The 27,181-nt window shown below is 31.3% G+C and overlaps 2 protein-coding genes across 2 annotated transcripts; one reads left to right on the plus strand and one right to left on the minus strand.

The window, feature by feature from the left end:
- Positions 1-3,478: 3,478 nt before the first annotated feature.
- LOC108912566 lies at positions 3,479-13,995 on the plus strand (the record flags this gene model as incomplete). The annotated part of the gene is made up of 2 exons (XM_018717823.1): positions 3,479-4,082; positions 12,568-13,995. Coding segments are annotated over 2 exons (1,590 nt in total), but the record flags the coding sequence as incomplete, so codon positions are not given.
- Positions 13,996-21,195: 7,200 nt separating this feature from the next.
- Positions 21,196-24,956, minus strand: LOC108912568 (nuclear cap-binding protein subunit 2). Its single transcript, XM_018717825.2, has 4 exons — positions 24,668-24,956; positions 24,397-24,614; positions 21,490-21,592; positions 21,196-21,410 (listed from the first exon to the last, which is right to left on the minus strand). The coding sequence occupies exons 1-4, from the start codon at positions 24,725-24,727 to the stop codon at positions 21,306-21,308; spliced, it is 486 nt and encodes a 161-aa protein (XP_018573341.1). The 5' UTR covers positions 24,728-24,956; the 3' UTR covers positions 21,196-21,305.
- Between the last annotated feature and the right edge of the window lie 2,225 nt (positions 24,957-27,181).

The following is a 27,181-nucleotide window of genomic DNA, read 5'->3' on the forward strand; positions in this document are numbered from 1 at the left end:
GTTTAATTACTAAACGTTAATTTTAGAAGTTATTATCATAGATATAGGTTCAAATTGATCCAAAGAAACGTATCGAAAAAGAAAAATTTCAAAAAGTTGAAATTAAGTAGCCCTTTACAACGTGCAAAGCAGCGTTATTCACAAATTGTCCCAGGGTCAGGCAAAAGTCGCACGAGAATTCGCTTTCGCCCTTTTTGCATTAAATAGAGTTTATTTTATGGTAATTTAAAAATATGAGAAATCGTCTACCCCTCTGTGTTCGCCTTTTTTATAACGTTAATTGTTAATTAACTATTGGACGTATCGGACAGGGATTTTAAAGACAATTAAAGAAAAGGTTAAACTTTTATTTTGAGAGATTTTTACATTGATGGTTCATGTAATAAACGCGCTAGCAGCTGTAAAATTTAACACTAATGAATGACCTGCATGCGGGAGGAGCACAGAGCCCGCGCATGCGTGTGAACGCCGCTCTCGTCGCACGCGAGGTTTTTGTCTTGAACATATTAAATTCAGTTCAAAATAGGTTGTCTAGATTTTCATGGGCAGTAAAAAAGTGAAAAAAAACGTAATTTTGCCACTTATTTGCAATTTGCCAATGTATTGTCACTTCTTTCGAGTGACTTTTTTGCTATTTTTCATTATACTTACCTACACTTCCCCGTCGTAAAGTGCAATAAAATGTCTACTAATAATTTTTTCAAATGTTCAGGTTTTATGATCTAATCGACTGGAGTATAATCGCCATAATAAACGGCTGATGTAATACTTACTTCGTGCACTTATGACATACTATAAAATTTTAATACCTAAAAGTAATTATCTATTATGCATTATTTCTATTTTTAAAAAATCAAGCAGATCGTGAGAAATTAAACTAAAATAATGTTAAGGTACCTACCTACTTTTTGATAAAATTCGAGCATGGTGCCAATGCAATATGTTTCTATTGGTATGGAATAATAACTTAGTTATTTTTCCACGGAAATTATAATTAAAAATGAGGGCAAAAATTTGTTTTGCTGACTTCTTCGATACCAGAAATCGAGGTATAAAAATACAGCCAACCTCACAGACAAGATTTTTAACTACTGATACTGCGGGAAACAACTACATGCTCTATAGGCTATATGCCCCAATTATTATTGCATTACACTGCGCTAGTACTCAATAAACAGTTAATAACAAATAATTATCCAGTACAATTTACCCCAGCTATTTTATTACTCATTTTCCTCTAATTAATTGTATTTCAAACGGCAAGAAAGTTAAGAGAAAAGGAGGTGAAATATTGCGAATTAATTCTACTACGAAAGGGTTTAGAAAAAATGTGGGAGGCAAGTTTTCGAATTATGCCATATATCTTCAATGTGTTGTAAAGAGAGACACTGTGAAAATAACACTTTGGTTGTGATGAGATCGAATTTGCCAACTGTAGTAGGATCATATGCGATGCAAAGTAATAAATCATTGCCTGTCAAGGGATCCAGTGCAGTACGGTTTGAAGGGGTTTAGAAATTGATTAATGTCTTTATGCACTATGAAGAGATGATGAGTTCACATCTGGCACCCCTGTTCATACAAAAATTTCTTTATTCTTATAAACTATTTATTTTAAATATAATATATTATAAGTCCAATTTGTTTTTTTAAATTCCACATATGTACTACATTTTATCTCTGTACACGCCACTGTTGTTTACTTGTTTTTTCGAGGCGGTCTCTGATTTACGACCAAGTTCGCCATGTATAGTATTTGACGTATAAGCGAGCTTCGTACACTCGATGCACCTGGGCGACTACAGCTACTACCAGACTTTACATTCAATTTCATTTTAAATTTGAAATAGTTCATGTTACGGGTCTTAAAAATGATACGATTTTCCTTTGACAAAAGACAGACAATTTTTTGTTTTACTTTGCATCGAATACGATCCTACTATAGGTTATTTGATGAAATGACCGCAGTCTAAGGTCTAAAAAAAAATTGCAAACTGGCCCTACTCTCTCTTCTCTTCTAGATGATTGCTAGACGTCAATAGAATATGTAATGGCGTAAAAGACTGCTGAAGAAGTTTATGAAAAGTTATCAGTAACATTTTGTTGCTCTTAGACTTTGTTTAATATTTATTATAAGTTGGTTGCATATGACGCTTATAAGAAATATGAACTGAATATTTCCCACAATTATTTATTTTTACCTGCCCGCAATTGCTGCAATCAATCCGAGATTGAAGCAAATTGTACCTTTTTTTAAATTGCCCGTAATTTTCCATAAAATGATAATCAGTTAGATATGCTATACATACACTGTAAAAAATCGGTATGAGCGAAAGCAATAAAGATTCGGAGTAAATCCATTGAGTGAAATTATTGAGTATATTTTCACCCAATATTGGGCATTTTAATCATTTTACTCATTTGTGATTATATTTAAACTAAAACTGAGTACTTTCACTCAAATATAGGAACTCCTTAAATAAATTCTTCACATATTTGGTGCACTTGTACCTAAATCAGAGTAAATGCCCTCATTACTGAGCGAATTTAAATGTATATTAAATTCGAGTAATTTGAATGGCGCCGTGGAGATGGCACCACTTACGTATTGCTTCTATAATTTGAACACTGTATATCCTAATTAATCATTTATGAGTGATCTATTTTTGTACTCAATATTTAGTTAATTAAAAGCCAAGTCTGAGTAAAAATGACTCAATAATAAATTTAAATTATATCAGAGAAAAAGTTCACTCTAAATTGGTTTTATATACTCAGAATAGAGTCAAAAGTCTCAATTGATAGTTAGCAGTAACTCGGATTTAACTAAAACTCACTCATTTGTGATGCAATAGCTTCACTAAGTTGTACTCATACTAATAGAGTGAATATTTCACTCAATCGATTGTGGACAGAAATTGATACATTATTAAGTGAAATTGAGTGAAATTTGTGTGAATTTTTTTTACAGAGTATGTACATGTTTTCAATTCCTTAATTAAATGGTACCGTAAATGATTTCCAAAAAAATGGTACTCCTACTCCTAGACAAAAAGTAACATTTTTATGAACGAGTTTACAAAAATGCAGGTTTTAATATATTATAATTTTAATAATGCATTAGCCTTTAATTTAGTGCCTCTTTTTAGATGTCATATTGTTTTACGGCCTGTTTTTAATTTTGTCATAGGGCGTCGAAAAATATATTTTCTCGGTGGGTCAATGTGTTACCATACAAGAAATATTGACACTGTCTATATGATTGCTTTTAGGGGATTTTTAAAATTAATTTGACCAGCCTACTACCTTTAAAAAATAACGTAAGAACTAAAATGATTGATTAAATTATTTTAGGCCGCTTTGTATATATGTGTTTTTATCTTTAAAGCATAACCAATTTTTTACGAACCTTTAAGCAAAAGCTATTTGATTATAACTTTGTCGGTAAAAGGTCTCATACAAAGTTTTCCTTTTACAGGACAGAGAAGAAATTTTAAAACAGCTAACTTGTGCAATATCGCATGAGGACTTTGATGAAAAATCGACAAAGCCTCCTTTGGCATCCAGCACGGTATACGAGATGTCTTCCGATGAAAATTCTTTCAACGGAAAAACAACAAAAACCTGGATTTGGACCTCTAACACCGTTGATATTGATTATGGCATGCCAACAAGGCACAGGCGAGAAACCGAAGACACTCTCAGTCCAATTTCTACTAAAAGCACCACCGGTTTGTCAACTATAAAACAGATTTATCAAAAAAAAGTTACAGCGACGGAAAGTTTTACGACTCCAGCAACAAATTATGACACGGAGGTTACTACAAACAGTCTCGAGAGCGATTCGACATTAGATTCTAGCGTAGCTAAAATTCCTGACAAATCCATAGGGCTTAACCAAATACCAGAAAATTTAACTACACAAGACGTTAATACTCACCAGGAAGAGCAAGCTGAAATGATCTCAGTCACTCTCACGTCATCTGCGGAAACTAAATTCACCGAACATGATGTAGATGACACCGGTGCAGAATATTCAAGTGCAATTAATCAGGGACAGTTATTCAGTATAATAGAGAACGGTAGGTATATCCTCTTAGAATCTATCCTTTCTAATTTCTAGATTCCTATGGTAACAATTTTACCCAACCTTGACCTAGCATAATAATCAAAAACACTGGGTGTGCCAAAAAAGAAACTAAACGTTTTATATAGAGGGCATGCCCAACTTTATATCTCAGAGTTGCAACGTTATTTTTTAAAATTCACTTCGTTTAAAAAATACGGAGTGTTAAACTTTAAATTTCACTCTAATGATTTAAAAGTAAATGGGATAGTTTATGTTATTTATTACTTAACCAATTAGGATTGTTCCAGTTGTTTTTGCAATTTGGTAACATGTATTTTTATAAAAAGCAGTTTACCGGTAATTTATAGTCATTTCTAAAGTATTAGTATTACAAATTTAACATATTTTTTAAATATTTCAAAAAAGTGTAATGCAATATTTTATCACGTATTCTTTAAATTAAGGGAATAATTCATACAGCAAACATACGCCATCTGGATAATCCTGTAAAGCACCATAGTTTTTCGGGTTATTATGCTGTGGCCTACATACAGACTTACATTGCCTTTCCTTGTTGTTCTCGGGTTAGGTTATGTGGAGACGGACCTGCTGTCAGAAGTATCAGAACCCTTAGGCTCGCCCTAATTTTAATTTCGGTTATTCTTGTTGCCAAGGGTACTTTGACCTTGATCCCGGGCTCATATACCTATTAGCTATAGGAAAATTGAATACCTCAATAGAAATAACTTGAAATAAAGCAGCTTTACCCAACAATTTTTAAAATTTAATGAAAACCGAAGAAGTTACTAAAATCGAGTTTTAACTCTCAACTTCAAGCTAATAACTCTACAGGGTGAGCCCGAAGAAAAAAGAGACTGTATTTAGAACACAGCCCTCCCCCGTTCATTAATATTCTGAGTAATATGGGTCCATATGGGTTTGAACTTCCTCAGTAGAGAGAGGGTCTCCCGGTACTTGATACAAAAAAGTCGAGTACAGATAGATGAGGGCAAAATAATATCAGTTCTTCATATACATTTTTGTCATACGGGCCTTCGTTCACAAGTTACGGCCCCTCAAAGGTGAAAATTAAAAAGTTATTTGTATTTACAATCTCTAAACTATCATATTCAGCATGATGCTTGTTTTTGATGTTGTAAGTGAAACTTCATTATGCCCAGAACGCCAGGGACGAACTATGTCCAATGGTTAGCAACCTAGAATTTTTGCATAGATGACGATCTCAATCGGCCTGCGTCAAAAATAAGTTTCCTGAAAAATTTGCCAACGATAATGCCTTCTTGATTTTTTAAAATAAGAGACTAGAAAATCTTACTTTCTGCTAATGTAATTTTCACTAACAAAATTTGAGAAACACGCTTTACACATAACACAAAATAGAAAAAAGTAACAAGAATAAGTTATAGTAAGTTAAAAAAATAATTTAAAAGAAAGAAAACTATCAAAATACATTTTCAAGATAGATACCTTCCACCTCTACACAATTCCTAAGTCTAGAATGTTATTTTTTTGTACAGGAAAAAGCATTTCTGGGGTATGTCTAATATTATCACAATGGAAATTAATTCTTTGTAGCAATTCATCCCTTGTCTGTACTGGGGTTGAGTACACTAAACTTTTCAGATATCCCTACAGGAAAAAGTCGATCGGGTTAAAATTTAGAGAACGTGGTGAACATGAACCTCCTCTCCCAATCGATTAAACGCAATGAATAAATAATTTCGAACATCAATATCGAAATGGGGAGGACATGAACTAATCGTTTCTTCGAGTGTCTAATGAAACATCATCTAATAGTGGCTGCAAATTATTTTGCAAAAACTCCAAATATCGATGTCCATTCAGATGTTCCTCAAAACGTATGGAGCTATTAAATTCACTATTTCTAGCCATACATTAATAGTGGGTGATAATTTAATAGGTCTATAAGTTTTTGATAAACGTCTGAATGGACATCGATTTTTGGAGTTGAATACTTAAACTTATTCTTGTTTTTTTTTTCTATTTTGTGTTATGTGTAAAGTGTGTTTGCCAAATTTTGGTAATGAAAATTACATTAGCAGACCGTAAGATTTTCTAACCTCTTATTTTAAAAATATGTAGGTACGGTTCTAACGTAGTAATTATGTCCAATTAAAAATTAAAAACAAAATATGGTGGAGTCGCCGGTCGATGTGCACTGTGACATAAAATCACAAATATTTCCTAAACTATTAATTTTGAACCAAGAGGGTATTATCGTTGGCAAATTCTTCAGGGAACTTATTTTTGATGCAGGCCGATTGCGATCGTCATCTATGCAAAAATTCTGGGTTGCTATGTCCCTGGCCTTCTGGGCATAATGAACTTTTTCACTTACATCATAAACAAACTGTAAATGTGTTATCGATCACCAAATTTGATCATACTGAAACTAATAGTTTAAAGACTGTAAATAAAAATAACTATTTAATTTTCACCTTTGAGGAGGTAAAGTTTTAACGAAAGCCCGTATGAAAAAAAAATATATATGAAGAACTGATATTATTTTGACCTCATCTATTTGTACTCGACTTTTTTGTATTAAGTACCGGGACACCCTGTATATTATATTCATAATATGTAGAGGACTCATCAAGTCCCACAATAGTTCATAAAATGGCCAAATATAATAAATATACCTACCATTAAAAATCTAAATTTTTATAGCCCTCTTTTTTTTAAATATCTCTAAATACCAATAAGATTTTCAATATTCTTCCCTCCTTTATTTCGTAATAATCAATGTGATTGAAAATAATTCTATTAAATTATTCCATTGGAATTAAAACTCTCTGAAGGCTAAATGTAAAGTGGTATATAATTAAAACTTTATTTAAAAAGTTTTTCTTTGTATGAGAAACAAATCCTCAATGCCACTTAAACCCAATCTTTTTGTAAAAGAAATTAAGGTAAAAATATTTGTAAAAGAGAATGTAAATTGATATATTTTTACTTAACGATGATTCTAATGTTTTATTGTAACAGTGAATAGTAACTTAACATTTTACACAGGTTGATCTGCAAAAGAAGTAGGTACGCAAATTTTAAGGGGACATTCTCCGGATAAAAATTAAAATGCTCGTTTTGTTCTACACCAGTCTCCATCTCCAACGGTTTCAACTTTCCCGACCATGCACAAAAAATTGCCGTTCAACAAATTAGCAAACTCTGACTGGGAATTTGATGTTTGCGGGATTTTCAAACTGTTATCAAATTGTTTGCTAACGTTCATACTGGTTGGAGATTTATATGTGAACTGCCAATCTGAGACGCATACTTACTTTTGTTCTATAGTCTGTTTTTAAATTAATTTTGAATAAATTTGCGTAGGATTCCTGGCGAAGTGCTATGCAAATTTTATACCTGTTGATAGATTCGTTTCCTCTCTGTTGTTAAGTTTGTTATCTTTGTTTTAAATTTCGATGTAGAACTGCCAAACTAACCAACCTTACTTGCAGCGCAAAATCCACAATCGTTATGAAGTGGTCCACAAGCGCGCATCCGTAATTAAAAGTTTGCAGACTATCAGAAATTTGCCGCAGAAACAAAGCTAATAAATTCAATTCATTTCAATTGTCAGTGTCGTAAGTATGGGGGGTCAACCCCTCTGTTGAAGCGTAATTTCGGCGCCTATGACTTTTTATAAATATCTATTTTGAAACAATATCTACATTTACGTAAAATTTTATAAAATGTTCGAATATACATAAACATTGCATTTGATTGCGTTATAATCATCGTCACAGTTTCTTTCTATTTTTCCGTAGAAACCGCATGGTTTCATGCCCGTCATTACTGAAAAAATGCCGATTTTTTCAGTAATGACGGGCATTTGCAAGCAGTTAATGGTCTTACCACTAATTTTGCCAGCATAACAAAAATCGGATTAAAAGCAGATGCTATATTCCTTTTCCATGCGTTATTTTTGTCTTATTTATTTTAGTAGAAAATAAAAAAATAGAGTAAATTATCAGAAATGCAATTAAAATTCCTGCTAGCAATTGCTACGAATTCTACCTATTTTCTTATTTGAAAATTATTTTTCTAATTTCATCTGAAACCTAACCTTCATTTTTATTTTTTTATACCACAATGTTAAACTATCTTTAAATATATACGGGTATATACAATGTGTCCCGAATGTAATGTATAAATTCAATAAAACTTAAGGAATTTATTTTTCACAAAATCGCCGACATACGTCTTTTTTTACATTATTGAAGAAGTAGTGACGTCACTCGTCAGTGATAATTTTTTTTAAACGGCAACCCCAGATTTTCAGATTCTGAAGGAGGACAATTTTTTGAGCATAAAACGCTATATAGAGTTACATAACAAATTTATTGAGAACGATAAATAAATAACTTTAAATTCAAACAATTAACATATTTTAAATTAAATGTTCAAAATGTGCTCCTTTCTCTACTTGACAATATTCAAGGCGATCGATAAACTGTATTTGCTCATTTTCAACCATTTTAGGGGTTATAGCACGTAGGTACTTCAGATCTTCTCTTTGAACGTTTTTAAATTTTCTGGTCTGTCAGCATACACTTTTGATTTTAAGTAACCCCACAAAAAATAATCTAATGGGGTTAGGTCTGGCGACCGTGCAGGCTATTTGATAAGTCATCTCCTTCCTATCTATCGACTGGGAAACGTTTCATTTAAAAATTTACACACAGGAGAGTCTGGTTCCAATGGATTGGGAAAATCACCAATGCGGGAATCAATTGAAGAAATTCAAGATATCTTTGTCCAGTTAAAGACTGTTCAAAAAAAATATGGACGACTATGAGCCTCCATCATCCAGTGCGGGTTCTCTATTGCCCAGTACCAACAATTTTGTCTATTAAAAATACCATGTAGAGAAAATGTAGCTTCAACGGAAAAAATAATGTTCTATACTAAATTAATTATCTAATATTTCGATTCAACAAATTTTTCATGTGTTCACAAAATTCGTTTCGTCTATCGAAATCGTCTTCATATAACTCTTGTACTGGAATAACTTTGTATGGATATTTGTGCCTTTGAAGTATTTGATGAACAGCAGATTTCGACAATGTATGACAAGAAAATATGTGGATTTTCTTCCACGGAAAGTAGAACCAAATTCTCTAAATTTTGCTTCAATTCTACTGACTACCGTTTGAGAATTGGGAGGACGATTAGGATAGATTTCATTAAATAACTGAGCTGCTTTTGCTTGAGTGCCCGTTCTGTCACCAAACCCAGCCACGCAGAGTATTTCAATTTTTTCTTGTTCAGTTAACTTTTCCATTTGTAAAAACTACTATCAACAGTTTAATGGTATAAAGGCTACCAATGATAGGATAAGAATTAAAAAACAAACAAACATTACACAAAAAATCGAATTTATGAAAAAAAATTCAAAATGTGCAAAAACAGTTTATCGATCGCCTTGGATGTTATTGTCAAGCAAAGAATGGAGCACATTTTGAACATTTAATTTAAAGTTATGTATTTATTTCGTTCGTTCGTTCTCAATACATTTCATATGTAACCCAATCATTTTTTAGTTTTTTATACTTATAAAATTATTCTCTTTCAGAATCTGAAAAGAAAAGTTGGGGTTGGCATTTAAAAAAATTGGAACTGATATCACAACTTCTTCAATAATGCCAAAAAAGACACGAAAACCATATCAAAACTTGGCATTTAATTAAAATCTTTCGACGTGTCGGCGATTTTGTGAAAAAGAAATTCCTTAAGTTTTATTTAATTTATTACCTACATTCGGGATAGACTGTATATTTCCTTGTATAAACCTGTTAATGTTTATTTTTTGAAAACTTGTCTATACCAACTGTAACAAAATAATTATGAGTTTTTTTCGAAAATATGTTATTTTCACAAAATATACTTATTTTTAAAAAGTTACGGTCGTAGAAATTCTGTTTTAAGGAAGAGGCTGACTACCCACCCCCCCTTTCATCCCATGTATATGACACTGGTAAATTTAATTCAAAATTACTTACATGGTTTTGTATACCTTGAGGGCAGAGGCGGATTGGCTATGCGGGAACTCGGGAGGTTTCCCGATGGGCCGCGGTCATTTTGGGCCGGTCCGCGCTGGAGAAGGATGAAATATATTTTTGAAATAAAAATTAAAAAAAAATGAAAATATGAAAAAAAAATTGAAAAACAAAAATTGGAAAAAATGTTGAGCAAAAAATTTGGAAAGAAATAAAAAAAAAAATGTATATATATTACCCACCTAGGGCAGTAAAATAAGAAATGTCGATGTGATCCGAGGCTTAAAAGCTCCAGGTTTTAACAAGCTGTGTGAGAAATGGGTCATATATGAACCAGAAATAACTCCTCAAAAACTAAGAGATGAATTAACAAGTTTAGCACACCAGTGGAAAAAACTAAAATCAACTCTTGAAAAGATACATAATTAAATAGGAAGAAAAATATGACATTTTTCGAATTTTTTTAACATATTGTGCCGCCAAAAGCTAAGCCCACGTTTTTTTTATGCGCACAGAAAAATTTTCATTTCTAGTGATATTTGAAAGCCAAAAAGCCAAAATCTCCGTGGATATACGATTCACCCAAATATGGCTTTTTGAAACAGATACCGTCTGGACTAAAATCACAGAAGATGAAACTGATGAAACTCAGCAGAAATATAAAGGAAAAAATAAAAAGAAACATGACCCATGTAAAAACTGCATCATATGTTGTTACAGGATTTTAAATAGATACAATCTATTGACAAACGTATTTCTCTTTGCATCAGTAGCATATAAATACGTATTATCTCTATCATTTACACAAGTAGCTTGTGAGAGATCGTTTAGCACTTTAAAGTTTTTAAAAAATCGTTTGTGAAGTTCGCTGACTCGGAAAAAACTTTTATGTTAATGGCATTAAATGTAGACATTTTAAATAGTTTGTCATTAGATGATATAATTAATGAATTAGTTTTAAAAAGTACACTTTTAAAAAATCTCTTTTTATATTAAATTGGAATTAATAGATTATACTTGGCTCTACAACACAATATTTTCGATTGATAAAAAATATATATTTTAATGATTATTTATTTGTTAAAAAGAATAATGCTTTAACTTCTTATACCTTCCAACTACTACTTATCCATTTTAAAAAAATCTAAATTATTTTAATTTAAGATTTTAATTTTTGTCTACAAACAAATTGTGAGATTAATTATTTTTAAAACAATATCAAATTATCTATGGATACCTTTTTTCAAATATTTCAAATAAATCATTCATGAAGAGCCTATTTAAAATAAAATAAATTCTGAATCTTTCAAAAAACGGGCCGCTTGATGAATGTTTCCCGGGCCTGTTCATCTAGCCAGTCCGCCTCTGCTAGAGGGTGATTCAGGTTTAATCTGGATAACTCCAGGAATCGATAGAACAGGTTAAAATAATGTTCATTCATGATATAAACTTATTTCCCAAATCGCATCGTTTCGGAGATAGAGGGCGTTGAAATAAATTTTTTTCCCCTATTTTTAACAATAAAAATATTTTTGAAATAATACTTATAACGATGATTTTCACAAACGTCAGTTTATACAAATCATTGCGAGTTTTGTTTTTTATAGGTTGCTATAACGTTAAATGAAATTTACGCGGCGCGCGGCTGCGACGCTACACTGTCACGAATTTCATTGAATATCTCAGAAACAAAGCCAAATATCGAAAAGAAAACCAAGACGAAGAAGTTTCAAAATTAATGAGACAAAAGTAGTGTACAGCTGTATTATTGAAATTAATTTTTTGAAGTTTTGAAACAATGTAGGAGGGAGGTAGCACACAAAATACACTTCTGAGAAGGGTACGTGGTTCAAACATAAGAAGCTTATGTAATATCATAAAGAGTGTTTGTGTTCCGAATTTCACCTCAACCGGATGAGTGGTTCAAAAGTTATGAGGTAAAAGCGGGGAAAAAAATCTATTTCAGCACCCTCCAAAACGATGCGATTTAGGAAATAATTTTATATCATGAGTAAACATGATTTTACCCTGTCCTACCTATTCCTGAAGTTATCCAGATTAAACCTGAATCACCCTGTATACTTGATGTAGAAATAAGTACCTACGGTATGACACCATGCAGTTGCGGCACAACTGTTTCAAATTTTGTAAAACTAAAAAATAGTTTTTCTATTTCAAGAAGGCCTATATCTCGGAAATAATACATTTCCAGATCAAGGCGTCCATAAACTTTTTTGCTCATTTTTACTTTAGGAATGATCTCCAAGTTTGTGCACTTCCTTGCAACACACCCTGTATAGAAGAAAACATCTTTTTAGTGTGGTTTATACTAAAACAAAATTTGCAAACACCCCATTAAAGGACTTACAGTTTTATATTATTATTTACTGCCATATTATCGTGAATTCACACATTTAATTATGTACGTAACTTAATAAATTGATCTCTTATTTTTAGGTACCATGTTCGACATTATTGAATTAAACGATACCACCACAGACGCAGACTTGAAAACATCTCAGGAATTTCCCTCAACCCAAGAAACGGAATCTAAAAAATCTAAAATACAGTCAACAGAGCCCCCTTCTTCAACAGTTACTTCCATAAAAGAATATATAGATAACAAATTGCACATCAAAGACATAAAATCTCGAAAGAAGGATATTTACAAACTTTCAGATTCGAAAAAGATGTACAAGGTTTTATCAACAATATCTCCAAAACCTATAGAGGAAAATCAAAGCACAAATATTATTAATAAAGAAGTAGAATTGTATCCAATTGTAAGAGATCCTTCTTTGAAATTGAACAGGACTTTTCGAAAAGAATTGCCCCCGATTCCAGAGGATTATAGTGAAATAGATACTGGGAAAAAATTGGGATCAAAACTGATCGATTTATCAATAAGTAATGACTTATCCAATCCAGTAAGTGAACACATTGAAATAAAATTGCAGGGAAAGAGTAAAAATAACATTACTGAAACTTTGTTCATTACAACTTCAAGAAGACACATCGAAAATTCGAAAGGACAAATTGAACCAAACACAACTAAACATATCACAGAAGAAATAGAAATATCAGAAGGCCAAAACAATGAACTTCCCAAGTACACTGCAGAAATTGATCCAAGAATTGATGTTTTAAATATGAATCTTACAAAAAATAATGAAAGTGAAATGGTAGACAATTCATTACCTGAAAAAGTTAAAGAAATACCACATATTACTTTACCAGTTACCAAAAAGCAGTTTTTGCCAAAATCTTTAGCAGGTGGAATTGAATTTACTGTTACTACCACCAATTCTGAGTTTACAGATGTATCTGAGGACCCGTTAGAAACACAACCTGAAGAACAGCCAAGGCCAAATCGACAAAGGCAATTAACGCGACCACAAAGACGATCATTTTACCCTTATTTTTTCAGTAGAGTTTTAGGATGAATTAGTTCAATTTTATGTTAAATAGTTAGGTACCACCTCTGAAATGTCTGATGTGATTCCTTTTAAGCACCTAGATAAATGTAATGTTATAAAGCTTAAAGAACATTATCGAAATGTCAAAAATTTGAGTGATAAATTGTCAATGACACATTAATATGTATCTAATTTTTAAACATTGTTTATTGGAAGGTATGTTAACTTTATTAGAAGTTTTATAATAACTAATGGATGTCTTTTTACAGCTTCTTAATTTATTGTAGTTTAAGACTAGCTAACTGATGTTGTAATAATAATTAGGGATTGAGGCTTTATGTATATATAATCACCAAAGTATGTTGCGCACAAACCACTGCACACCGTCCTGCTTCACCCGTCCTTTGGTTCATTAGATTTGTTTAAACTGCAAGATTTCACAAAAAGTATACATGCACATATGTTATGTAATATATATATATATATGGGGCATTCCACGCCAAATCGGACGGTTCGAAAAATTTAAATTTTCGATTTCCTTAATTTTTTTATATTTTTTAGTACCCCTCAAAAAATCCTTTCTGGTAAATTTTCAGATTTTTTTGATTACTTGTTCAAAAGTTATAAAATTTTCAAAAAAAGCGCTCTTTTTTGGTTTTTTGGTCATAACTTTCTTAATAATGGTCCAAATTAAAGCTTTTTTTTATAAAAATCTTTGTTTTTAGATGGCCTTTACAGATAAAAATACAAAAAAAATATTCAAAGTGTTTTTGATTAAGATTTTTGAGTTTGAAATTTTAAATCGTATTTTTGAAAGTGAGTGTATCTTTCGATTTTTGTGAAAATATTTTATTTCAAACTACTATTCTTTTAACAACTTTTAGGACCGGTCCGGTCATGGGCCCTCCATAATTACTATTTTTTTTTGATTTTTGAAAATTAAAAAAAATATATCTATAAATCATAAGTACTGATTTTTGTCACTGTCTACTTTCTTTTTACTTATTTTAAATTAATTTGAATACTTTTTAATTATTAATAGGTGTTTAAAATCAATAATTAAACGTTGTCTATTTATAAACAATTATAACAAACGTGTTTATTTATTTTCGTGTTCTTTTAAAAATTATTTTATCAATGCTATTTTTTGTTGCAAAGTATTTTTTTTATTTAAATAATAGTATCTTTATGAATTTCTATCCAATTTAAAAAGAGTCGCACATCTTATGAATATTGCTGTCAAATTTTCAGCTGAGAAACACTATTTAGATGCAAAAAATATTAGATTTGCGTTACAATACAGCCAAACCCAAACAAACCCAAAATTTCATTCAATCATTCCAAGGAACAAAATATTATTTTGTAAACTAGAATACTCCTTACCTAATATATTTCCATTGCTCCTTAGAATGATTGAATGAAATTTTTGGGTCCCTATATTGTATCGCAAATTTAATTTTTCTTTTGCATCTAAATAGTGTTTCTCAGGTGAAAATTTGACATCAATAATAATCATAAGATGTGCGACTCTTTTTAAATAGAATAGAAATTCATAAAGATACTATTATTTAAATAAAAAAAAATACTTTGCAACAAAAAAAAAATTATAAAATAATTTTGCAACAATTTTTAAAAGAACACGAAAATAAATAAAAACGTTTGTTATCATTGTTTATAAATAGACTACGTTTACTTATTGATTTTAAACACCTATTAATAATTAAAAAGTATTAATATTAATTTAAAATAAGTAAAAAAGGGTATACAAAAATCGGTACTTATAATGATTTATAGAGAAAAATTTTGTTTTAAATTTCAAAAATCAAAAAAAAAAAAGTAATTATGGAGGGCCCACGACCGGACCGGTCCTAAAAGTTGTTAAAAGAATAGTAGTTTGAAATAGAAAATTTTCACAAAAATCGAAAGATACACTCACTTTCAAAAACACGATTTAAAATTTTAAACTTAAAAATCTTAATCAAAAACACTTTGAATATTTCTTTTGTATTTTTATCTGTAAAGGCCATCTAAAAACAAATATTTTTATAAAAAAAAGCTTTAATTTGGACCATTATTAAGAAAGTTATGATCAAAAAACCAAAAAAAGAGCGTTTTTTTGAAAATTTTATACCGTTTGAACAAGTAATCAAAAAAATCTGAAAATTTACCAGAAAGGCTTTTTTGAGGGGTACTAAAAAATATAAAAAAATTAAGGAAATCGAAAATTTAAATTTTTCGAACCGTCCGATTTGGCGTGGAACGCCCCATATACACTTTATTGTATACAACAAGGGGTATTTTCCAGTCTTTACAACGCAATACTAAAAATTGTAAATAAATAACATAAATAAATATTTATAAATTACCGAATTCAACTTTCAAGTTGGTTCAAGATAAAATTTTATATTTTAAAAATCAGTGGTTACATATGTTGCTATACTAAATATTTTTTTGATAAAGTTTTTCCATAATATATAATATACACATTTTACAAGTCTTGCTCAATTAGACATGTTAGTAATTACAAATGTTCGTTTTCTCAATAATCATGCTTACAACATTAATTGGTTTCATCACCCAAAAATAAATAAACAATGCCCTATTTTAGGATTTTTTTCCCTAACATTCCCCTCAATATTTTAAAGATTAACTTGATTTTTTGTTTTTAATTTATTAAGTGGCATATCTTTTTATTGTGTAGGTACTTAGAAAATTTTGTTAAGAAATGATTTAAAATCTATTATAACACTAATTGATACTGGTCATCAAAAAAAATATTTTATATGGAATAAAGTTTTTGATCATCCTGCTTTTTCATAAGAGAAAAATTGGTCACCTAGATTAAAGCTAAAAAATATACATACATTACACTTATAATATAACTGATGGAAAGTACACCTTTTTGGTAGAATTTTGGTTGTGCTAATAAAACTACTAAAGTAGTCAAACTGTTTGTTTTATTTATAACAATACCTTATGTTTTACATAGTTCCGAAAAGTTTCAAAATTAAGAAGAATCACTGTCAGATGAGTCACATAGTTAAAAGTTAATTGTTTATCCAATTTTTCAACAATTTAAGATGTTGTTATGGAAAGTTAAAAACATTCTACTATGTACATTTCATTCAAATAACTGCATATTTCTGCAACATTAATTTATTAATTTGACCTATGCTAACAACACTGCTAAAAAAACTTCTAACTTTGTCATGATTTTTGGACTCGACACACACATTTTTATTGGAAATACTCCATCCAATTATATAAAAGAAAGTTATCCTTTGCATGAATAACTTTTTTTATTGACAGTAGAGATTTCTCACAATCAGAGCCATCCTCATCGTAATGTCACTATTCTGTTTTTGTTCAAATTTTACATGAATGTACATAATTACTATAAAACAACTACACTCTACTAAATTTGTAACTTATATCTTCAATGGCTTTTAAGTAACTAGTTAAAATCTGTATTTCACTTCCGTATTTGAAAGACAGAGGCCTTAAGGATCATTTTACGAAAAACAATTAATTTTGTGCGTTTTGATTAGAGGAATCAGTCCTGAAAATTTCTTGCTGCCAAAAATTTGTTATTTTGCTGTTATTGTATCTGGTATCAATGAAATAAAACTGGTGCAGGAAGATAGATGAGTCACGGTAGATTCATAGGCACACTATTTTCAGGCAAGAGGGAAATAAATTCCAAAAATTAAATTTGATCATCGCTTTATATAAAATACGATAACAAAAGTAATAAATAATACTCATACTCAGACTCATTTATTGACCATTGATACAATTATAGTACATGGGTCACTATACAGGAATTAATAAAATTAGATATATGATAACATAGCTTGTTAGTAGTTAAAACAGTAGTTAGTTGAACAAAATAGAATGAATAAAATAAAATAAAATGATGGATAATGCTGCGCAATCATTGTTAGGAGTTAGAACTCGCATATGTCATGAATTCGTTCACGCTATAAAAGCAATTCTCATTTAATCATTTAATAATTTTTTGGCCAGTAAGTTAAATGCCCTGCAATTCATTTGCGTAACATTTTTAGTTGCATAGTAATTATCAAAGGTATTATAGGTGTCTACTTGCGGTTTATTCATCTTTGACATATTGATTCTTGAAAACTGCGGTATTAATCTATCAGCATGCGTTGTGTTGTAAGCATGAATTTTACTATGACGAGTAAATGATTTGTTGTTACGGTGAATGCAGAACAAAGTTTGTAAAATAAAGATAATAATAATAAAATGTATTATCAAAAAGTAAAAACAAAGTAATAAAAGCTTGGTAAATTGAAAACAAGTAAAAAAGTAAATCTTTATCCCTAAAATAAGTATTTTCTATGGGAATATTATTCTCAATAGCTAGACAAGCCTTCTTAAAAATTGACATCGAAAGATAGAATTTCATCTAAATCTTGATCATCATCAAAAAATTACAGTAAATGAAAGTCATCATATGTATCTGAAGTTTCTCCCAAATCGATTATTATTTCATCGACTGGATTTTCCATCAATCCCCGATCTTTCTCCCAGTACTGATTTTACATCACGTGCCTGACATAATTTTGGAATTTTTTGATTAGAAATGGAAACAATAGCTTAATAATTTTATTGACTATTGCATGCCCATTTCTCCAATGATATTTATGTCTCTCACCTAACGTTTCACATCGGCCCAAGCAAGTTCTATCTGGTTTTAACTCGCATATACAAGGAAGAAGGCAACAAACATCCATTTTGTGTCCACCATGTTGTGCTTTGATTACCATTTTTGCTTTTTTTGGGGATTTTTTTGTTGGCCTTCTTTTAATTTGTATAGAATGATATGGAGCAATATTATGACACATTAGTAAAAGGAACATTAGGAAGATATTCAGGCCATCGTTTTGTTCATTTAACCATGATAGTCATCTATTGCTAAATACAAAATGAGCTTTTACAACAAAATCCAGTAGTGACAGCATGTACAACAATCAGTCTTCTCGATAATCTGATACCACTTTTGACATCAAAAACATTTAAAACATTTTCATTTTGTCAACATTCTTATACACTCATGTCATTATTCCATCAAGTTTCGTCCAAAACATTATTAGTTTTCTTCACTTTAGTATCTCTTCATTGAGAGTAGAGTAGTTTCAAAATCTCATGTTTCTGCGCATATCAAGGTCAAAGCTCATAAGATTTTGAAACAACTCTAAATATTTGTTTCAAGTGCTAATAAACACGTTTTGAATGTAAAAGTACAGCACACCTTTAGAGTAAGGAAATTCGATTGTACAGTGGGTGGCCAAATTATTAGGGACATTACTCATATTCATGAAGTTTCTAGTTCAATTACTTTTTTTGAAAAAAGAAAGTCTTCACAAGGTTGTTTTATTTTATATTGCAGCTGGTACTGTTATTAATATTTTTGTTGAGTGGCAACCTGATATTCTGCATCATTTATCAAATAAGTGGGGTTACTCTTCATATGGCGGTAATTTGTTAAACATTTTTGTTACATTGAGATGCTAAAAAATATTTCTGGATCGTTTTTCGTGAGTTTTTCCTGTTACAAATTATCAAAACGTTATTGATATTTCGTATAGAATTACTATAATAAACAATGAAGGAATGTAATTTCTCAAATGACAGTCCGAAGGTGATTGGCAGAAGAAAACTTGATTGGTCGTTGTCGACCCAAAAATCACCTCCGATGGAGGTAATGACAAAGATGCGGCTGCAAGGGGCCCAATAACTCTAGAATATGACTGTTGCTGACTGCATTCGAATGAGAAAAACTAATTAAAATAGTGTTAATAAAGATTTTTTTGTGATTATCTCAATATTTTCCAACATATCAGCGTTTCAAATTTTGGTCGACAAAACTTCATTTCCCCGATGAAAAAAATTAATAGTTTCTCCCACGTAACTCGTTTTTTATGATCTTAATAATACACTCTTTTGAATAAAAAATAGCTACAAGCCATAGAACCAACTGTTTGTTCAAAAAAATTCAGTCACAACTAGAAAATATAAGAAACAGTACTGTCCTTAATAATTTGGACACCCACTGTAGTATGTATTGCAGTTAACAGACGTGAAATAGTAGAAACAAGTTTTTTAATCAAGTAAAGTTCTACTACTTTGCGTCAAATTATTTGAAAATAATAAAAAATAGGCGTTTTATTTTTTTTTTATTCAGGCGACACTTCTCTCTCTAGATTTTCCGTTTCTCTTTCAGTTTTCATTTTTAATCTGTCTAAATATGTGTCGAGTTTTGACAATTAATGATGCATTTAAGGCATTATTTTGAGTTTCTAAATCTCACATATTTATTATGTATATAATTACTACATGGGCACCACTTATTACTGTTTCGCCATCTTTACTTTTTATTTTCTTCTATTATTATTCCATACAGTATGTTAATAGCAATATAAACATATGATAATTATTTCTTCTTCGTCAATGAGTTTACCAAATAAGAGTATGCTCAAAACTTCACACCAATACTCGCACAAATCTCTTCGCCAACTATATACATACATTATTGTACATCATCACTTTCCAATACTTTTTAAAATGCCAAAAAAAATCCTAATTTAAAAATTGAACAAAACAAGATGAAGCATCATATTCATGAGGCTCAATACATAATTTATGTATTTAAAGACTGTAACATCAGCTTCAGACGACCACCAGAAAATCATCCCTGAAACTTAAAAATCAGCTAAAATTTTGCACATGGCTGATTCAATTTAAATCCAAACTAAGAACAGCCCAGAGACAGCAAGATACATTCACTTACATAAAAGATAAATGAATGACGTGCTTAATTAATAGGTCATGAATGTAAATTTCTATCTCACAATGTTTGTGTATACCGTGCTTTCACGGGAAAACACTACATAGGAGGTGCGTCGGTCAAACTCGTGTGGCTTCAGCGGTGGGGATGTCGATCTCTGCGTGCATCGCTGTGGCGCACGTGATCACATATCACATCAGTCAGGTTGCAGCACCCAGCGCTCCCCACCCTTCCGAATTTACGAACTCGAACGAAGCTAATTCCCTATGTAGCGTTGTACGGTGTAAGCACGGTATAGAGAACTGACTAATTCAATACATTAGACATAAGACAAAATCAACCCTGTAACTTTGCAATTCTTGATGTGTATCGGAAACCTCCTACTCCCTGAAGGCCCAAAATCTTTGGAACTCTATATTATGAGTCGAAAAAATCAATTTTGTTATAAAACGACAACCAAATGCTGCAGTAAATCCAAGGCTACAGTGGTTTTTAGTTATACTTTTTATCTCTGTAATGCTCTTTTATCTTCGAATCTCTATGTACAGAATTTATTTTTCTCTTTTTTCCTTTCACTCATATATCTCTATTTAACATTATATAGTAATTACTGAAAAAGAATAACTAACTATATTGATTTCTTGCCTCCTTTAGGAGTAGTCTCCTATCCGAGTTGATTTGCTCGACTCATTCATAGGATTGTTTCCAAAGAGAACTCTCATAACTATCACAAACATGTTATTAACTTGTTATATAAGATTTAGATAAGATATAAGTTTAAAATGTTTCCTTCTATTCTCAAACTGAATCTGATCGTATAATTAACTAATTACGAGAAAATTTTTGATATTTTATTATTTCACAATTATTTTCTAATTACAGTTCAAAAGTAAAAATGACAGTTTTTATATAAAAAAAAATATATATACACAACTAATATTTACCTAAACTTAAACAGGAAATTATATCTATCTTAAAAAACTTGGTGTCTCAATGCCACCAATTTTTTGTTGTATAATTTTTCCATATCCTCCTCTACCAGAGTCAAAGTCCGTTCTGTATTCATCTCGCACCTGCAATATTCATTAATAAAGCCTCATAATGTAATATTTATATTTAGAAAAATATATTATTATTGAGCAGAAAAATTACCTGCCCTCCGGTTTTTCCTCGGCCATACTGTCTTCCTTCTATAAATCCAGCATCCCAATCCGTTCTTACAATTCTGTCATCCAGTCTAGTACCATTTATATACCTAAAATTATTATTATATTGATATTTTAGATATCTTAACTACTGATTACAGTATTATGTACTGGAAAAATTCTCAAAAAGCTAATGTTCATTTAGTCTTTCCTTAGAAACTAAAAAATTAGCTATAGGCCACTGAACAGTAAAAGGTTCAATTTGGCCTAATGATATTTTCTTATCTTAGATGTTGCATAAAAAGTAATGTTTTGATCCTAGAAAAAAAAATACATAACATAACAAACAGAATCAAATTTTCTACAGCTTCCCTATTTACTTTGTAAAATCAAATATTTATCAGATAGTTGAAATTATATCTACTATTTCTTGAAAAGAACACCACTATACAGTTATTTGAATGTATGTTGTTGATAGACTTTCTTTTTAAACCCCTTTGAACAAAACAAAGATTCGATTTTTCTATTGCATCTCTGTAAAGGCTCTATAGAAAGGCAATAGCACTGTCGGTTTTACCATAAGAGCTGCGGAGCTGCAGAACACATAAAATTTTATGTATTTAATCATATTAAATATCAACAAAATATTTAAAGAATCCAAATGTACTCGCGCTAAAATAAATCTAGGAGCTTATATTATTTATTACGACGCGAGCTACGCTCCTTAATATATGCAACCTCATATACAAAATGTGTGCACAGCGAACGATTAGATGCTTCCTTTGTTTTTTATTGGCTAACCAGGCACGTGACCCAATACACTTTTATATGGGCTTTTGTGGCTGCAACAACGACAGCCACTGCTGCAGTAAATGCAGTAATATTTCGTACGTGGTATGTGGTGGTTTATTTCTGCGAGCGGCACGTGTGAATATTTTCGTTTAGGCGTCTACGGATATCATAGTAATTAAAATGAATAGCGTTTCGTTTAAAAAAAACTCTGCCTTATGAGGATAAACTAAAAATAAAGGAATTAGGTGGGCCAACACCACAATTAAATATTGAAATTAGTGGAACAAGCCGAAGTAAAAGTTATAAAAAACAATTTAACAATAATGTATAAACAAAAGCAGAGTGGATGTGCGGGTGTGATTTAAAAAATACACTGTTTTGTTTTCCATGCTTACTTTTAGGTGGGGATAAAGCATGAATATACAGTGTGAAAGATTTAAGTAATTTAAGTCATTAGGTAAAATAAACATAAGAAGTCAGTTAGATTCTGCATATTGGGATAATATACGGAAACACAATGAACAGGTAACGAAAAATCGTTATGTATTATCTAAAATCATAGATTGCATAAAATTTTGCGGAGCTTTCGAATTAGCACTTCGCGGACATGACGAGACAGAAAATTCGGACAACCCAGATGTGTTTCGTGGACTCATAGTCAACTTCTAGCCACATGGGCATGACCAGGATTTTCTGTGATTGTACCGGGAATTAGCTATATGGTCCCGGATTTCGGATTTGCACGTATAACTCCCGAAATATAATATAATATACATATATATAAAAAAAAGATAAAGAAAAAATCATAACACGGCGAGGAAAATTATAATTCGTTGAATTTTGTTTATAAACAATATTCGATAATTTAATAAAATATATTTAGTTTATTCCAATTTATTTATACCGTCAGTAGGTAATTCATAAATAGATATTTCAAAAAGGTATTAATTTCAAAAATCGTTCTTGTAAAAATCTATATTTTGTATAAATGGATTGTTCCTTGAAATTCAGAAGTGCCAGGAAAACAAGTGACCGTGAAGATTTTAAAATTTTTCACCTGCAGCGCCATTTAGAGACTCACCGGGCACTTAATATCTCGGAATTCAATTCAACAAATCTCTAAGCAGAACACATTCAATCAATGTTCACGTGGCGCCACAGGGCAATAGTCTCCTGAAAAATTTCAATCAACTAAGATGGTCTAAGAGTTGGCTATGAAAATTAAAAATGATAAGGTGCAGTGAAAATTTTGATATAAAAACCCTCCTTACTAGATGACAAGTGCATTGCGCTGCAGCCAGAAGTCAGTCTAAGGGAAGGAAGCGTGGAGGAACAGTCAAATGAGTTTATTTTTAATCAAAATAAAATCTTCCAACTCTGAAATTTTGTGTAGTTATAGTTTCTAACTGTAGAAATCGCATAAAATTATTACCAGAAGTCTAGGTCTTGGAATAAGTGCTGCCAGAAATCTATAAAGTTGTAAAAAAATTGTTCAAATTTTAATGACAAGGTGCAGTTCTGGTGGTTTTATTTTCATATCAGTTATTGCTTAAAATATCTGGATATCAATTGCCAGAAGGCAAAATGATGGCTAAGTATATGAAAAATGATAATATTGTCAGAAGTTGGTAAAACGTAAAGCAACTTGTTTATAGGGCATATATTTGACTATCATCTAACTTAATTAGAAATCCAGTGAATAGATAGCTTAACAACACCCTCCATTAGATACACTTCACATTATGATATCATTGTTCCATAACTCACAGTTACGTAAGTTACATTATTTAGTAAATTATAAATAAAATTGTTTTAAATGTAAATATTTATATTCAGTAAAGAATAATTATAAATATTAAGTACTGTCTTATTCGTTCACCCCTTATCGATAACACTAAATTTATAAATATTTTGCATCATCTTTTGTATTTATGAATACAAGAAATTGACTTGAACTATCATGCTGTTTTTATATCAAAATGTTCATTCAGACAGACGATTGCCTAAACAATGCAGTAATAAATATTAAATTATTCACCGACATTTTTTAAAACTGTTGCAATTACCATTTCCAATCTCAAAAATAAAAGTGAGTTTAACGAACTTGACCTACTTTACTTACCGCAAACAATTTTCTGCATCTGGTCTGGTGTAGTACTCTACAAAACAAAAACCGCATGGTGTCTTCTTGTACTTATCTAGACCCATTATAATTCTTCTAATATCACCACACTTAGAAAATAATTCATATATTTGTTCTTCTGTAGTATAAAATGACAAATTTCCAACATAGAGTGTACAAGATAACCTAAGTAATTTATCCTGTTCCGCTCTTGTACCCTAAATAAAGATATTGTTACAAATACTATTATTAAATATAAATATATAAATACCTTAAAATGCTGGTCTCTGTATGAACTTAATTCTACTGATGGAGAGGTTATCGTTGACATTATATTGTGTTAAATAGTATCCCCTTTTCAAAAATTCTAACAGCCGTTATTAGAGTTTCTTCAAATTATTTGTTGTTCTTCTCTTTATACTGTTGTAAGCGCTTAAATTTACTAATTAATGTTGATATCAAATTAATATTTATTTATTTAGTAATGAAAAATCAAACAACAACGCTAACCACAAAACATATAATACGCTAACTCTGTACTCTGTGGCAGCACTGGCATGGTTTTCCAGGGTTGCCACTAGGTCGACACGAAATTACTGACGAAACTTGATTGCATTCCTGACATTTCCTGGCAAAAATTAATTATATTATTACTTGCAATTCCTGGCAATTTAATAGTTTAATCTATTATTTTGGTGATTATTACCTTTGTCTTAACCGTCGTATCCCGTCAGTGTATAAATAACTATCACTCTGTAACCTGTAATATTAAACATTAAACAAGGATCGCTGCCGAGTGCCAAGTGTGACAAAATATAATAGTAAAGAAGCATGATACATCGTCATCTAGCGGTGATATCGTGAATCGAAATTCTTAAAACTGATTAAAGTAATCTCTGTGCTCTGTGATGCTTATCTTTTAATAACAAATGCAATAATGCAAATGTTGGGGGTTATTTGCAAATCGACATCCCTGAAAATGTTGCTCCCCTGGCAAATTTCTGACGTTAAGTCAATCCTGGCAAATTTACTGGCAGGACTCTTTATTCCTGGCAAATGCCAGTAATTACTGGCAAAACGGCAACCCTGTGGTTTTCATAATAATACCAAAATCGAAACACCACTGACATTAAAGAACAACAACTGGCTCCCTTACTGTGTCTGACCACATATCTAGTCTGACCGCCCAAAAAAATTGAACTAAAGATAGCCGAGACGATAATGATGATTACTTTATAATCTACCGCAGGTAAAACAGATGCCAATTTGCGCGGGCTTTTGATAATACATTCTAAGGGTCGTATATGACACTATACTAAAATTAGAACTAATTTCAGTAATTAATTAAGAATTTTTTAATCTGGCATAGCGTCATATAGACAAATTGCAACAAAAATGTAGCAGTTTCTGTATGATACTAATTACTGAAATTAGTTATAATTTTAGCATAGTGTCATACGACCCTAATACTGCTTCTTTTTAATATTTAAAAATATATACGATATAACGATTTATAATGGTAATATCGTATTTTACTCATTTAAATAAACTTAAAAAAGAAACTGCAAAATTTATAAAAGAGTATTTATTAGCAATTTTAATGTGGTTATTAATGTTATAAAGAGGATAATCACCCTGGATCCCAATCATTGAGGCCAATTTCTAGCTATGGAATAATAGCGAGCAGGTTATTAATGTTGCATACAAACAAACAATTCTATTCACAAACTTTATATTTTCTATTAAACCTGTTTTCTAAACACACAAACAAAATGGAAAGTTGACGGATCTTTTAACAATATGAATGTTTAGACATCATAAATAAATAATACATATTTTTCTTTTGTGTGTAAACAAACATAACACATTTCTCTATATTTAATAGGAAAACTTGCTCAATTTAATATTTACTTACCTTTTTGCCAAACTTCCAATATTTTTCTCATACTTACTACAAATACATAATATAATCAAGAAAAACGTCATGTCATGCTAAACAAACGTGAGTCGTGAATTTCAATGTGGAATAGTTAGTAAAAGTCACTAGATTTTACATAGTGAAAAAACTTGTAGCAAACGTAACAAACTTAAAGTTACTTCCTTTTCCTCACCCCGTTCTTCGTGTGTCTGGACAAGCTCCATCCCCTCCCTGGCAATGCGAATCTGGCAATGCTAGTTGCACAGCCATGGGCAACACCATAGACCTTATAAATTAAACTTCTGGACGGGCCCAATGTGATTTTGCCAATCGCACAGACGTGTACGAGGGAGATAGAGCTAGTGCTGGCTAATGCTTCGTTCACAGAACTACGACCGTAGCACGTTACATTCAATTCAACTAATGAATTTTTTGTAAAGATGCTCGACTTTGGCTAGCCTGTCGGTCAAGTTGTGGAGTTCTTCCGTAGAAGCAGGCAGATGCCAGCCTAAGGGTCACCTTAGCACTGGGTGTCCTAAACTTCACAGCTGCACGACCTCACCCTAACCCACCAACCAGGTCACGAACGGCGGCAGCAGGTTGCCTAAGACCAACACACGACACCTCCGGGGGGTTTACATAGACAAGCCGATGAAGAAGAGCGCCAGAAGAAACGGTCCCAACCGGTGGGACTTAGCCAGGACAAGAGGAGACCTCACGAACCGATCGAACGAAGAAAGGCGCCCAGGCCTAAAGGTATCGATGATTCCTCTCGACCCCGTACCACCCCAGATCATTTTTCCTGCAAAAAGTATTGCTGCGTTCTCGTCAGTTCAGTTCCTGAACTCAGTTCAGTCCAGTTCCGTA

The sequence above is a fragment of the Anoplophora glabripennis genome, unplaced genomic scaffold, assembly GCF_000390285.2.
Source record: "Anoplophora glabripennis isolate ALB-LARVAE unplaced genomic scaffold, Agla_2.0 scaffold612, whole genome shotgun sequence".
Taxonomy (NCBI): domain Eukaryota; kingdom Metazoa; phylum Arthropoda; class Insecta; order Coleoptera; family Cerambycidae; genus Anoplophora; species Anoplophora glabripennis.

Coding starts and splice junctions, on each gene's coding strand:
- LOC108912568 (XM_018717825.2), bottom strand. CDS start 24,727: ATGTCAACGATAACCTCTCCATCAGTAGAATTAAGTTCATACAGAGAC. Junction 24,615..24,667: donor ACAGAGACCAGCATTTTAAG/GTATTTATATAT, acceptor ATCTTTATTTAG/GGTACAAGAGCGGAACAGGA. Junction 21,593..24,396: donor GATGCAGAAAATTGTTTGCG/GTAAGTAAAGTA, acceptor TAATAATTTTAG/GTATATAAATGGTACTAGAC.